General features: G+C 42.1%; 1 protein-coding gene across 2 annotated transcripts; it reads left to right on the top strand.

The window, feature by feature from the left end:
- The first annotated feature begins 2,864 nt into the window (after positions 1-2,864).
- On the top strand, positions 2,865-6,235 carry LOC147615281 (tubulin alpha-1 chain). 2 transcript variants are annotated; one of them, XM_086779359.1, is made up of 5 exons: positions 2,865-3,242; positions 3,867-4,081; positions 4,704-4,903; positions 4,977-5,485; positions 5,666-6,235. In XM_086779359.1, exons 1-5 carry the CDS (start codon positions 3,130-3,132, stop codon positions 5,973-5,975), a joined length of 1,347 nt encoding a protein of 448 aa, XP_086635485.1. In that variant the 5' UTR covers positions 2,865-3,129; the 3' UTR covers positions 5,976-6,235. The 2 variants fall into 2 exon arrangements, with proteins under 2 accessions (XP_086635485.1, XP_086635486.1); XM_086779360.1 differs by lacking the exons at positions 2,865-3,242; positions 3,867-4,081 and adding exons at positions 4,148-4,342; positions 4,463-4,543.
- Positions 6,236-14,095: the final 7,860 nt, after the last annotated feature.

Here is a 14,095-nt window from a genome sequence, read left to right as displayed (position 1 = left end):
AATATGCTTGCACAAGTAGTCTACACCTATAGTTACAACAAATAATGCACTTACACAGCTTTCCCCTTTGATGAAAATCAAAATTAGGCTCATAATTAGACATTTTATGTATTAAAAACAGGTTGCGCAAAAGGCCATGTATGAGAAGAGGCCCAAAAAGTGGCTATAGAGTTTTGGAAAATTCAAAACAAAGTAGTATTTACCCTATATAACATGGGTGCACCTCAAGTTTTACATTATTAGCTTGCATATGGAAGGAAAAAAATTCATGCTCCACCTGTATAAAAAACGTCATTTCAATATTAGCGAGTCAAAAATTTATCCAATAATTATCGTTTGATGATTCCAAGATTTAGTTTACATCATGGGCTTTCCATCAAGCCAAGTTTCATGATCAAACTATGTCCCTTCTAAAAGTTATGTACAAATTACTACTATTTTGAAAACAGCAAAAATCATGCGTTTTATCAGCATGTGTCTAAGAAAATTAAAATATTGCCTTGCAAAAGCTAAGAAAAGTGCAATTTAAAAAATCTCAAATTTTTTTTTTTGGGTCTTGAGGAACATCTGTGGATGTTAAGCATTTCAAAGCTCTTAATAGATTGCCCACAAAAATTCAAGAAAAATGCTAACTTTCAGGACACTTTAGTGTCCTCAGGACACTTTAGTGTCCAATTACAGAACTAGTGTTAAAGCAGTGAAAGTGTGTGTAAATCATCATATGGAACAGGAAAGCAGCATAGAAGGTTCTTCACAACCAATATTGTCTACAAGGAGGTTTTCCAAATGGCATAAATCAGGATGTAAATTTAATCTATGCCCAAAAAGTAGAGAACAAGCTTTTGATATAGTAGCTTACAAACGCTAGAGATTACAATCATAGATATATATGTATCAATGAAAAAAATGTTTCCAATGATGTAACATGTGTAATCTATGTTGTATTTTTGTGCAATCTTTCACATTGATGCTTCTCTCTTTGGTATTATTGAATTCATGTGTATAAATCTACTTGCATTTAGCGAAAGATACCATGTAGATCCACAAAAGAGAGTGCCTTGTCACTGCTCAAGAGCTGGTTCTAATTGTTGAGATGGTGGACGGGTGTTGGTGAGTTCCTATTTGTTATTTTTGGACAATTGGATAAGCAAACGTTTACTTTTGACTTGCTTTTATTTATTTTTCTTGCTTGGCACAAAATACTAAACATATAGAGAGAGAGAGAGAGAGAGAGAGGGAGAGAGGGAGACCTTAAAGTGTTATGTAAATTATTAGTGTTGTGAGTGTTATATTTGATATCAAGGGTATATTTCTTAGGATGGAGGTGGCAAGGTAATCATTTTCATTTGTTTATGGTGATGGCCAAGATATTGAAGGTAATTATTTTTGAGATTGCTATAATTCAGGTATTTTTGTTTTTCATAATCTATGCAATATTCATGGCTGAATTGTAGACCCTCCATTTTGGGAAGGACAAGCAACAATATCTCTAATTATCGAACTGAGAAACTTGTTTTTTATGTAGGTTTTGCGTTTTGTTTGATAAATTTATATTGCTATTGATACATTCTTTTCGCAAACAGGGAATATCTTTATTTTTTAGAACCCAAATTATTGTTGGGCTTGTATACCAAGACCCTCAAAACGAGAGCTTTGGGCTCCTTGGAATTTACACTCTGAGATTACAAAAGATCGCGGATCAACTTCATGTACATGTACTGTTTGTGGACTATGAAAAGCCTGATAGGTTAGATTTTCGAGTCATAGGCACTGGACAATACATAATTTTTTAGTTTGCTGTCTATAAGCCTATTCAAACCTCATTCGCCCCTCAAATATTGATCCACTAAATGAGTTCTGTAAGGTTTTGTTGTTTTCCTTCTTTTTTTTCCATGAAAAGTTTATCTTGCACTAGCTAATGTTTTTTTCTTTAATGTTTTTTTGTGCTCGATGGAGGCGAGGAGTATAGGCTTCCAAGGAGAGATAATCCAGTTGTCCGAAGATTGTTTTAAAGTTTTGTTAAGGTGTGTTGAGATTGTCAACATTTTGTGGGTTGAGATTGTCAACATTTTGTTAAGGTGTGTTGAGATTGTCAACATTTTGTGGGTTGAAATGCTGGCTGTTTATTTACGCCAAGTTTGGTGCTTTATTCAATGAAATTAAAGGTGTCTGAAATTTCATGCAAGAGGAAACACCTTCCGGTTCAAACAAGCTTGGTGGTCATGATTCATAGAGCATAGTCAGTGCTTATGTAAGCCCCAATGTTTATTAATGTAGTTGGACCTTTTGGCTTAAGTACATGTAAGAAAGAGAGGTGTAAACATTAGATAAAAGAGTATCATTATCGTGTCTTAGTCATGGTGTTGATAATTTGTTATGAACCACCATAGATTTGCGAATGCTAAGTTTTTTGTGGGGTACAGATCTCTTAGTCTCGCCTTTTCCAAAGGCACACCAACAAGGATCTTGACTCATCCAACTTCGAGATGTTGTCCAAGCACATGGGCCATGTCTTAGTCATGGTGTTGATAATTTGTCATGAACCACCATCGATTTGCGAATGCTAAGTTTTTCGTGGGTACAAATCTCTTAGTCGTCTCATCTTTTCCAAAGGCACACCAACAAGGATCTCACACCAACAAGGATGTGGACTCATCCGACTTCGAGATGTTGTCGAAGCACATGGGTCGTTGACGCAATCTAAGCATATATGAGCTCTCAATAATCAGCTCTTAAGGTCAATTTACCAAAAAGGGGGGAAAATAAAGTGGATGCCAAGAATGTGAAGGCAAAGGGACTTTATTTATTTATTTTTTTGGTTTGAAAAAAACCTTCATAAAAGAAAGCATCTCTTTAAATAAAAAGGAAGGAGCCCTTGAATGAATTTTTGGGGGGCTTGAATGGCATGCACCGCCCACATCCTAAAAGGACCCACAGGCCAGGTTGGCCTATTGCTGGTTGTCTTCACCACATGCGATCATCAACCAGACTATAAGACAGCATAGCGAGACCCACACAGAGAGTTCATCATCTTTTTCGTCTCCATCCATACAGATCTCACATTCTCTCCCATACATTTCACCTCTGGGCTCTCGCAAATACATTTCATCTTTGCAAATCTAGCTTGCCATGAGAGAGATCATCAGCATCCACATCGGTCAAGCCGGCATTCAGGTGGGTAATGCATGCTGGGAGCTCTACTGCCTCGAACATGGCATCTTCCCCGATGGCCGTATGCCCAGGTTTGCTCTCATGTGCAGAGTGTCTGATTTGTGTGTGTGTGTGTGTGTGTGTGAGAGAGAGAGAGAGAGAGAGAGAGAGAGAGAGAGATTGAGACCGTTTTTCTGCACATCAAGAAATCTTTGGAGAGACAGCAAATTCTGTGGATACGACCTGCTTTGTCGTGTGCACGAATTGTAACGGTTAGGATTTCTGGAGTGAGGAGAGAAGGGGGGATTTGATTCTATCCAGTGGAGTCTCTTGGTTAGGGACTAGGGTTTTCGCAGTGAGGAGAGAAGGCATGTTTTTTTTTTTTTTTGGTTCCCAGAAAGGGCAGGGCTTGGTTTTATCCAGAGGGTCAGGGATTTTGCAATGCAGTGGAGAATCCAATGTAGGGGTTTTACAGAGGTCAGGATCCATTTTTATTCGCAGTTGTGTGTTTAGGTTCAGGGTTTCTGCAGAGCTATAGTTAGAATTTCCGCCAGAAGAAGCTATGGGTAGGTTTCTCTCAGTGGAGAAGCTAGGCTAGGTTTTTGCAACTTGGGTCTATGTGTCTGTAGGTGAGAAGCTGGGAAGCTAGGGTCAGGGTTTTTCAGTAGCTTTACATCAGATCTGGCATCTTCTGATGCAACTGACTGACTTTGCAGTGACAAATCTGTTGGAGTAGCCGATGATGCATTCAACACGTTCTTCAGTGAAACTGGTGCCGGAAAGCATGTCCCAAGGGCCATTTTCGTTGACCTGGAGCCTACTGTCATTGATGAAGTTCGCACAGGAACTTACAGGCAGCTTTTCCATCCTGAGCAATTGATCTCCGGCAAGGAAGATGCAGCCAACAACTTCGCCAGGGGGCATTACACAGGTTCGTTTCAGAAACATGCCCTTGAACACTTTTCCCCTCTTCTTTGGTTCAGTAGGTATAGGACCCAGAGCAACTCTGAGATTGAGGAGCAGCATGCCAGATACCTAGCCTGAGCCTTGGTGGCCTATACCACCAGATTCCACCATCCAGGTGCAAGCCTTGAGCGAGATCTAGGTGTGTTCGGGGTCTTGATTCTCATGGACTGCACTGTCTTGGGAATGCCCTTGTTAATGAGCCTAATCCTACTTATAGAGAACACAGGTGAGAGTGTCATTAACTCAACTTACTAGTATGCAATCAGTACTTAGTGTCCAATAATCGAGCTGCTGATTAGCATTAGAATAACCTCATCACTATTATGAGTCTAGTTATGTCTTTCAGGGACAGAACAGGCAAGGCCTGTGGAATGGTGGCCAGTAGTGTGTGAGAATTTGAGGGATTTACACACTAGTGCAGCCCAAGGTACAGGAGTGGGAGGTCATCTGCATTTGCCCGTTGCAATGGATCCTTTGCCTATTTGTGATTTTCAGCCATGTGTAGGGGCTCTGATTATTTTGGACATTTGACCCTTGAAGTAGCCCCTTTGTTTTGTCTTTGAAAGTATGTATGCTTGCCTTTGCAGTGGGGAAGGAAATTGTTGATCTTTGCCTTGACCGAGTGAGAAAGCTCTCAGATAATTGCACTGGGTTGCAAGGCTTCTTGGTATTCAATGCAGTCGGAGGTGGAACCGGATCCGGTTTGGGATCCCTTCTATTGGAGCGCCTCTCAGTTGACTATGGCAAGAAGTCCAAGCTTGGATTCACCATCTATCCTTCTCCTCAGGTAATGAATGTGTAATTATTGTAATTGGTTAACATAGCTTGTGTCTGGCTCATGATATTTCTATTTATATCAGGTTTCTACAGCAGTTGTGGAGCCTTACAACAGTGTTCTCTCCACCCATTCTTTGCTGGAGCACACAGATGTGGCTGTACTTCTGGATAATGAGGCAATTTATGATATTTGTAGAAGATCCCTTGATATTGAAAGGCCCACATATACCAACCTGAACAGATTGGTATCTCAGATCATATCATCTCTCACGACATCCCTCCGCTTTGATGGCGCCTTGAATGTTGACGTGACAGAATTTCAGACAAACCTCGTGCCATATCCTCGTATCCATTTCATGCTTTCCTCATATGCACCTGTCATCTCTGCTGCAAAAGCATACCATGAGCAGCTTTCTGTCCCCGAGATTACCAATGCTGTGTTTGAGCCATCCAGTATGATGGCCAAATGTGATCCCCGACACGGTAAATATATGGCTTGCTGCTTAATGTATCGCGGTGATGTGGTTCCAAAAGACGTCAATGCAGCAGTTGCGACTATCAAGACCAAGCGGACAGTGCAGTTTGTTGACTGGTAATGTTCTATGGGCTAGACTCAAATGTTTTAAACTGCTTAAACTGGAAGCAGCTACCACATACCTCAGTTGTCATACTTCATCCAACATGTGAAACAGACACTTAGGTGTGAACTTGGCTTAAATCTGGGGTTGATGATGCTGAGAAAGAATTGCATGACTATTTCTTGTGTGCGCAGGTGTCCAACAGGTTTCAAGTGTGGAATCAACTACCAGCCACCTTCAGTAGTGCCAGGGGGTGATCTTGCCAAAGTTCAACGTGCAGTATGCATGATAAGCAATAATACTGCAGTGGCTGAGGTCTTTTCAAGGATTGACCATAAGTTTGATTTGATGTATGCAAAGCGTGCATTCGTGCATTGGTATGTCGGTGAAGGAATGGAAGAGGGTGAATTCTCTGAGGCTCGAGAGGACCTTGCAGCTTTGGAGAAAGATTATGAAGAAGTTGCCATAGAGGGAGAAGATGAACCCGATGGAGAAGACTATTGAAAGGTGAGGGAAGAAAATAATGTTTTAATTAAATGTCATGTATCATTAAATTGACCTTTTGAACTTGTACACCATGACCTTCTCATTCATGGATTGTTTCCATTGATGAACCTTCTCAAGAGATTTAAGGAAGGGTATCATTGAGTAACTATATGCATGCCATTATTGTTTTACCTTCTTGACTATTCTACAAGGGGAATTGTAATAAACATAAAAGGCAGTGCTTTTTATATCCAAAACAGTGTAATGATGGCATATTTAGAGTAGTAGTTAATGAATTGCTGTTATTTGAGAAGTGGAGACATCATACTACGTTTCCTTAGGCTGGATATACGCAGCAGCACCCATTCCTGCTGCCATTGCCCAGAAAGGCAAGGATGGGTGACCATTGGGATGGGTTGTCAGTAAAGAGAGCAATTGTTTGGCTCAGGGAGTGTGACTAAAATTTGGCTGTCCATCTTCCACACATTTATGGGGCAGTATGTGGAGTTCTGGTCAGCACGGTGACAGGCTGGTTGATCATAAGTACCAGGAATAAATTTGGTGCCTAGAAGGGAATTGCATACATAAGTGCCAGGGTGACTAGGGTGTCAAAAGGCCAACCCTTCGTCCTCAGCTCCTAAAAATGCATCTGGAAAACACTCCATCTACAATAAGGCTAGAGCTGTATATCCTCTTGTGAGTCTATCCTCTGTGCTGCCTGTCTCATAAGGAAGCATGGACTTGTGAAGGTAGCTCCAAGATAGACATATGAGTGCACCAGCTCAACCCTACAACCCAATAAGTGATCTCTGTACGGTCTGCACTTTGCAACTGGGTAGGAGGTGTGGAATACCTTAACCTTGGTTTTCCCAAGGTTGACTGAGAGCCCCCTCTATGTGCAAAAATCTTGTGAAGTATCCATGTGCTTCTATAGCCCCTCCTCAGAATCTGCAATATCATCAGTATATAAAATGATGGAAACAAGAACACCTCCTCTCCACCTTTGGTTCTATTAATGAAGTCTGAGATCTCATCTATGGAAAGTCCAAAGAGGGTCGAAGATAGTGGGCATCCTTGTTTCACATCGATGGTGCTAGAGACCTCCTCAGATAGTCCTCCTGGGGGCTTCTCACCCTGCCAATAACCGACTCATATAAAGAAATGATAGCCCAGATCATCATGTCAAGCGAGACCCCGAGATGTTGTAAGTGCTCTAGGAGATGGGCCCAAGGCACTGTATCAAAAGCTTTGCGGAAGTCCACAAAGCAGCAGTATAATCGCAGTGCAGGCGGCCATCTACCTTGGCCTGCTCAATGATAGCATGTAGCATGAATATGTGATCCAGTGTGGAGAAGGTTCTCCTGAATCCCTCTCTCTTTGCTAGTGTGTTGAGCTCAGACTCAAGTACAAATCCATAGAGATTTGCCAAGATATGGCTGATCATGATGATTCTGTAGTTATTAGGATACATGGGGTGTCCCACTTTATGGATAGGCGCAATGGTGTGTGATGACTAGGTGGGGGGAAGGGTCCTATTAAACATATGGGCTAGGACGGGTGCCAAGGTATCAGAGAGGTGCTAAGCCATAAGCCCCTCATGATCCTACGTTCAACCATTCTGAAGCCTGCGTATAGCCTTCACCACCATATTTCTTGTGAAAAAGGTGGATGTGGTTGTAAGAGGGCTAAAAAATGACATGTGTGCGCTTCTCTCCTCCCAGCCAATATAGCCCATGAGTTTCTATAAATGGAAGTCCCCTAGAGCATGTTCTTACCTCCTTATCAAGCAAAAGGTAGAAGTGCTCTCTTAGCTCCCATTCCCGCACTCCTTGGCTAACCCCCGAGCTACGGACCTTGGCCCACTAGGCCCTTGCCCGTGCACACACTAATAATGTCCGGTCTAGGCCTAATTGCCTCGGACTAAATTAATGTATATGTCTAACATTCTCTCCCCCTTCTAAGATCATCGTCCTCGATGATCAGCTGTGGGAAATGTTTACAAATCAGAGCTTCTGATTCCCAAGTAGCATCGGTTAAAGGAAGACCTTTCCAGGCAACTAGAAACTCTCGGAGAACGCGATTACGTAACCGCTTCTCTCTGCGATCTAGTATCTTGTCTGGACCATGAGTCATTTTCCTGCAAAGAAATAAGACCATCAATTAGGTTATCATCCTTAGATATATATCTCTTGAGTTTACTAACATGAAACACCGGATGGACACGACAGCGTGGTGGAAGTTCCAACCGGTAAGCTACGTCACTAAGCTTCTCCATAATGGTCCAAGGTCCACAAAATCTAGGCGAAAGCTTAGGACACTTTCCAGTAAATAAAGATGTAGAGTTTAATGGTACTTGAAGAAAAACTTTTTCTCCCTTTTCAAAAGATCGAGAAGATCTTTTCTTATCAGCATAAAACTTAGCTCTTTCAGCTGCTTGCTGAAGCTTAGTTTTAGCCAATGCTAGAGTATCTTGCATTCTTGCCAAAAATTCTGCCGCACTAGGACATTTCTGTGGTGTGCCTATAGTACCAGGAGTTAAGGGAGATATACCATAATTCATCTCAAAAGGAGATATACTGGTTACCTTATGAGGTCTATTATTATATGCAAACTCTAGCAAGGGTAAGTATAAATCCCAATCTGTCTGGCTATCAGATACATAAGCACGTAACATGTCCTCGAGTACTTGGTTGACCCTTTTCGTCTGACCATTTGTCTGGGGGTGGTCACCACTACTCATATTGAGAGTAACATTCAACTTTGCAAAAATATGTCTCCAGAAATGTCCACAAAAACGCACATCTCTGTCTGAGACAATAGACAAAGGTAATCCATGTAATCTAAATACATTCTGGATAAACAAATCTGCAACCTGTGGAGCTTCCACAGTGTCCTTGGTTGCTATAAAATGAGCCATCTTGCTCAGGCGGTCAACTACCACCAAAATGGTATTTTTTTGTCTTTGAGTTCGTGGCAATCCCGTGATAAAATCCATGGATATGCTTTGCCAGTTAGATTCCGGAATTTGTAAGGGATGTAGTAACTCTGGGCTCTTTACTCTTTCTGCCTTTATTGCTTGGCATTGAAAGCATTGTTGGACATACTTGTGGACATCTCTAAATAGATGTGGCCACCAAAATGCCCGTCTAACAAGCTGAACTGTTTTATCTTGACCAGGATGCCCAGCACAGGGACTATCATGGTTCTCTTGCAAAACTTTTGTTCTTAGTTCCCGTGCACAAGGAACATATATCTTTCCTTTCCGCTTTAGCCATCCGTTCTCAACTGAGAAATTGGCATACGGACTTGATGAAGGTCTTAGTGAAGAAGTAGACGAAGCTAACTCCTCACTAGTATGCATACTAGACTCGAGTCTGGACCTTACTGTCTGTGCATAAAGATCCTCCAACTGTGCTTCCTTGATTTCTTGAAGCAATGAGTTTTCTAAAACTGTAAAACTCATATTATACATAATTCTAGATAATGCGTCAGCGACTACATTATCTCGACCTTTACGATACAGAATTTCCATATGAAATTCTTGCATCAACTCAGCCCATCTACCTTGTCTTCCTCGTAGATCAGGTTGACTGCAAAAATACTTAAGTGTATGATGATCTGTATACACTTTAAACTCAGCACCATAAAGATAGTGCCGCCAAATTCTGAGAGCATGTATAATAGCATACAATTCTTGCTCATGGACTGGCCAATTCTGTTGAGTTGGCGAAAGCTTCTTGCTTTCAAAGGCCACTGGCCTACCATCTTGGCTTAACACTGCGCCAACAGCCACACCGCTGGCGTTAGTTTCTAAGACAAAAGGCTTTTCTAGGTCCACCACTTTCAAAACTGGAGCTGTTGAAACTGCTTGTTTCATTGCATCAAAACTTTCTTGTTGCATAGATGTCCACACATAGGGCACCTGTTCTTGCGACAAATCTGTCATAGGAGCTGCTATTAGAGAATAGAGCTCTATAAATCTACGATAAAAACCACTTAATCCCAAAAAGGATCTAAGTGCAGTGATATTTTCTGGCACTGGCCATGCCAATATTACGGAAACTTTCTTGGGATCCATTCTAATCCCATCTGCAGAAACTATATGACCTAGATATTCAATCTCAGTCATACACAAAAAAGTCTTTTCCTTGTTGGCAAACAAACTTGTTTCACGCAACGCTTGAAAAACAGAAATTAAATGTGATTCATGTTCTATGATGTTCTTGCTATAAACTAGCACATCATCAATGAAATCTACCACAAATTTACCCATGAATGGTCTTAAAATATCATTCATTAACATCATAAAAGTAGCTGGAGCATTAGTCAAACCAAATGGCATTACTAAATACTCATACTGACCAAACCTGGTTCTAAAAGCTGTTTTATATACATCTTCTTCTCTTACTCTTATCTGGTGGTAACCACTTTTTAAATCTATTTTACTAAAAATAGTAGCACCACCAAGAGCATCTAAGAGATCATCGATCTTAGGCATAGGATAACGATGCTTGACAGTAATTTTATTGAGTGCTCTGTAATCTACGCACATCCTAAAAGAACCATCCTTTTTCTTTACAAGTAAAACAGGCGAGGCAAAAGGTGAAAAACTCGAACGAATCAGGCCTTTACTAAGGTATTCGTCCACCACCTTCCTAACCTCGTTCTCCTCCTTGAGACTCATGCGATATGGTGGTCTAGCAACTGGATTAGCTCCTGGAATGAGCTCAATCCTATGCTCCACATTCTTGCGAGGAGGTAAACCAACAGGTAACTCAGTTTTAAATACATCTTCGAATTCAGCTTTTATCTTATTAGAAAGAGTTAAAGCTGAGGTAATAAAACTGCCACCAACTGTCGAATCCATCCTTGGATTTGATTTAGAAATATTTACAATATAACAAAAGTAAATATACTTACAGGTAGCCTTTAACAGTTTCGCTTCTGGGAAATCGGGTTCCCCGCGAATCAAAAGGCGTCTGTCGCTATGCTCGAACTGGATGACGTGGGAAGAAAAGTCTATCGTTGGCTTCTTCCATGCATGCCATTGCTTGCCGAGAACTAGATCGAATCTCGCAAGCCGTGTAATTTCAAAGTCCAATCTGTCCTCGTAGGACTGGATCTGGAATGGGAGTCCGAGTTGGTTACGAGCGCTGGAAAACAAGCGGTGAAAGAAAGCGGTGGAGTAGGTAGCGGTGCAGTAGGTTAAATAAAAAAAAAAGATGGGCTGCGCTGCGCCATAGCAAACGTTGCAAACAGCCGATTACACAAGAAGGGACGCAGGGAATCCGCCAGCGGCCAGCGGTGTGCGCACGTCAACCAAGCCCACACGCTAGAGAGCTCTCTCTCTCTTTTACTTTGAAAGAGAAGGGCCACGCTTTACATCTTAAAGCCTTTGCCTTCTGCTTGTGTTTTACTATGTGGGATTTTGTTCAAACATTTCAAGCTCTCTCAGCGCCTCTGGAAAGTTGAGGATGGTGCAGACGTCTGGCAAAACCTGCAGTCCGTCATGAATGCTCAAAATTGGTGCCAGATATGCGTTTCTGACTCTTTAATGCTTCAAAAGGATGTTCTAGTACATGTATAAAGTGCACAGGCAGTGTTAATGTGTGGATATGCGTCATAGTAGCAACGGAACGGGAACGGGAACGGAACGAAAGCACCACCAGGGGAACGGGAACGAGAAAAAGGGGGAACGGGAACGAGGGGGGACGGAAACAGGGAACGACCTAGATAATTCCTAGAAATGACGATAAATCTTAACATACAATGCTCATTTATATAACCAAATCAGAGACACACTAAAGTCTAGTGCACCATAATTTGCATGGCTAGATACTAACACTGAACAGATCTCACAAGTCAAAATAAATTAGCCCACATCATACATGACATAAGTGACAAAAAGCACAAAATGTGGCCCACATGGCACAGCCTAGATAAAAGAAACAATCCAAGTCCAAAGTCCAAGCCTCAAGGTGACATGCACATTGCAAATAGTAAGGAGATATCATGCATGGCTACTGCCAGTGATGCCATCAAGGAGACTATCATCTATGTCATCCAAGAAAGCCATATCATCAAGACCAACATCTGCAGCATCCAAATCTTCAATCCCATCCTGACCAGGATCTGCAAGTCCATGTGTCTCCTCATCATCTGAGGACTCCTCATCAAGCAATATAAACTTCTCTGGTTTGGGAGATGCCATATCACCAAGCAAGCGCAAATTAGCACTTACAAAAATCAAGTCATTGACTTGTTTTGTCCCAAATTTGTTCCTCTTCTTGGATGCAACATGGCCGAACACACTCCATAGCTGCTCAATCGGAGAGGAGCTTGCAACTTGAGACAAGATCCTTACTGCCAATGATTGAAGCTGTGGTGTACGAGCCCCATAATCCTCCCACCATAAAGCAGCCCCTATCTTAAACCTATCTCTCTGAGCATCAGCCGATCCAAACCTTCCCAACTTGCTGCGATAAAATCCAAGTTGGTCTTTCACCAACCTTCGTTTATCTGCATCACGAACCTGCCTAGAAAGCACTGTCTCCCAACCATCCATCACCTCATCATCGGCCTCTTGTCCACATCCTTGGAACTCGGGATCCAAGACATACGCTGCAGCATGCATAGGAGAATGATAACCATTCCATCGTGCTTCACATAATTCTCGAACCTCTGCATATTTCTCATCAGACAAGCCCATTTCCCCTATTTTCTCGATCATTCGGTCAGCCCCCTCATAAACCTTGCCAATGCATGGCTCCCGTCCATCTGCAATCCGCATCAAGCGCATGATCGGCTTCATCATAGCACTGATAGTATTGACTTCATCCCAAAATGTGAAGTCTTGTATGGTTCTTGCAACCTCTATGCCGGCTCTTGAGCGAGAAAGTGCCCATCCCATCCACTCATTGCATACAACCAACTGCTTCAAAGGCAATTGCACTTTGGATAACCTCTTCATCATGAGAAAGTTATAACCAAAGCGTGTCTCTGAGTACTTCAAGAGATCCTTTTTGGCCGATCTCTTGCGGAATTCATTCAAAATAAACTGATGGTTTTGAATGAAGCTTATTATCTCCTTGCCTTTTTGAATGTGTGGATCAACCCATGGCAAGCTGCCAACATCCTTCAATAAGTTGCTCAAACAATGAGCAAAGCATGGACTGAATGTGATATGCGGATACCTGTCTTCAAGCTTAAGACCAGCTGCTCTATTTGTTGCCTCACCATCAGCTAAGAACTGAATAACATTCTCTGGTCCAACTTTCTCAATACCTTCGGCCCACTCTTCCACAAGCTGATCTGCAGTTTTTCCAGTCCCAGAAGCATCATGTGAGGAAATGAATTGCATTCTTCCTCGAGAATAAGCAACCATGCCATGAATGGACCTTTTTCGAGTGTCACTCCAACCATCTGCAATAAGTGACACACCATTCTTTGCCCAACTTTCATGCACAGACTCTAAAGCACATTCAATTGCAGCTTTCTCCTTTTGCAACAAGGTGGTGCGTATGGTCTCATATGAAGGAGGCTTGTATGTTGGGCCATACCGTGCAATCTCCTGGACCATTTCAATGAAATATGGAGACCTGGCAACATTGAATGCTACATGATCATGATAAAAGAAGCTTGCAACAGCTGCATCTACCCTCTCTTTCTTGCGGGGATCCCAAGCTGCTCCCAAGGTTTGCTGCTTGCCGGAACTTGCACCCATAGACTGCGAATCTTGGGAAAATGCAAAGCTCTCAAGTCCTCCATACTGTTGTCCATCTCCCAAGTGTACATCTTCCCCTTGTCTACTGAAGTAAGATGCATCAATTGCCGGTTTCTTTCGTGCACATGCTTTCTCCTCTTCACTTGGGTACTTTGCCAAAAGCTCTCTACGCATTTCAGGTGTTGTCCCTGGGCATTTGTTCACTTGTGCTTTTTCATTGTTCACATGGCATAGATGTGCTCTCACATGGTTTGCTCCTCCTGACTTCTCTTTGTTACATTGCTTGCATTTCCATCGTGTTGCACCTCCCTTAGATGAATACCTTTCTAGCCTTTCAACCTCGTCCCACCAAGTAGCATTCGAAGCTGATCGCTTTGAACCCGAGTAAGCCATGATGTCTGCAAATTCGGGCAAA

Source organism: Cibotium barometz, chromosome 40 (genome assembly GCF_041138505.1).
Source record: "Cibotium barometz isolate CiBa-2024 chromosome 40, ASM4113850v1, whole genome shotgun sequence".
NCBI lineage: Eukaryota > Viridiplantae > Streptophyta > Polypodiopsida > Cyatheales > Cibotiaceae > Cibotium > Cibotium barometz.
The sequence above is the reverse complement of the archived record's forward strand: the minus strand, read 5'-3'. Positions and strand labels throughout refer to the sequence as shown.

What these genes read in the sequence shown, in the direction of transcription:
- LOC147615281 (XM_086779359.1), top strand. Translation starts at nt 3,130, where the DNA reads ATGAGAGAGATCATCAGCATCCACATCGGTCAAGCCGGCATTCAGGTG. An exon ending in CGCCAGGGGGCATTACACAG is followed by an intron (nt 4,082 to 4,703) that starts GTTCGTTTCAGA and finishes TTGCCTTTGCAG; the next exon opens with TGGGGAAGGAAATTGTTGAT. An exon ending in ACAGTGCAGTTTGTTGACTG is followed by an intron (nt 5,486 to 5,665) that starts GTAATGTTCTAT and finishes TTGTGTGCGCAG; the next exon opens with GTGTCCAACAGGTTTCAAGT.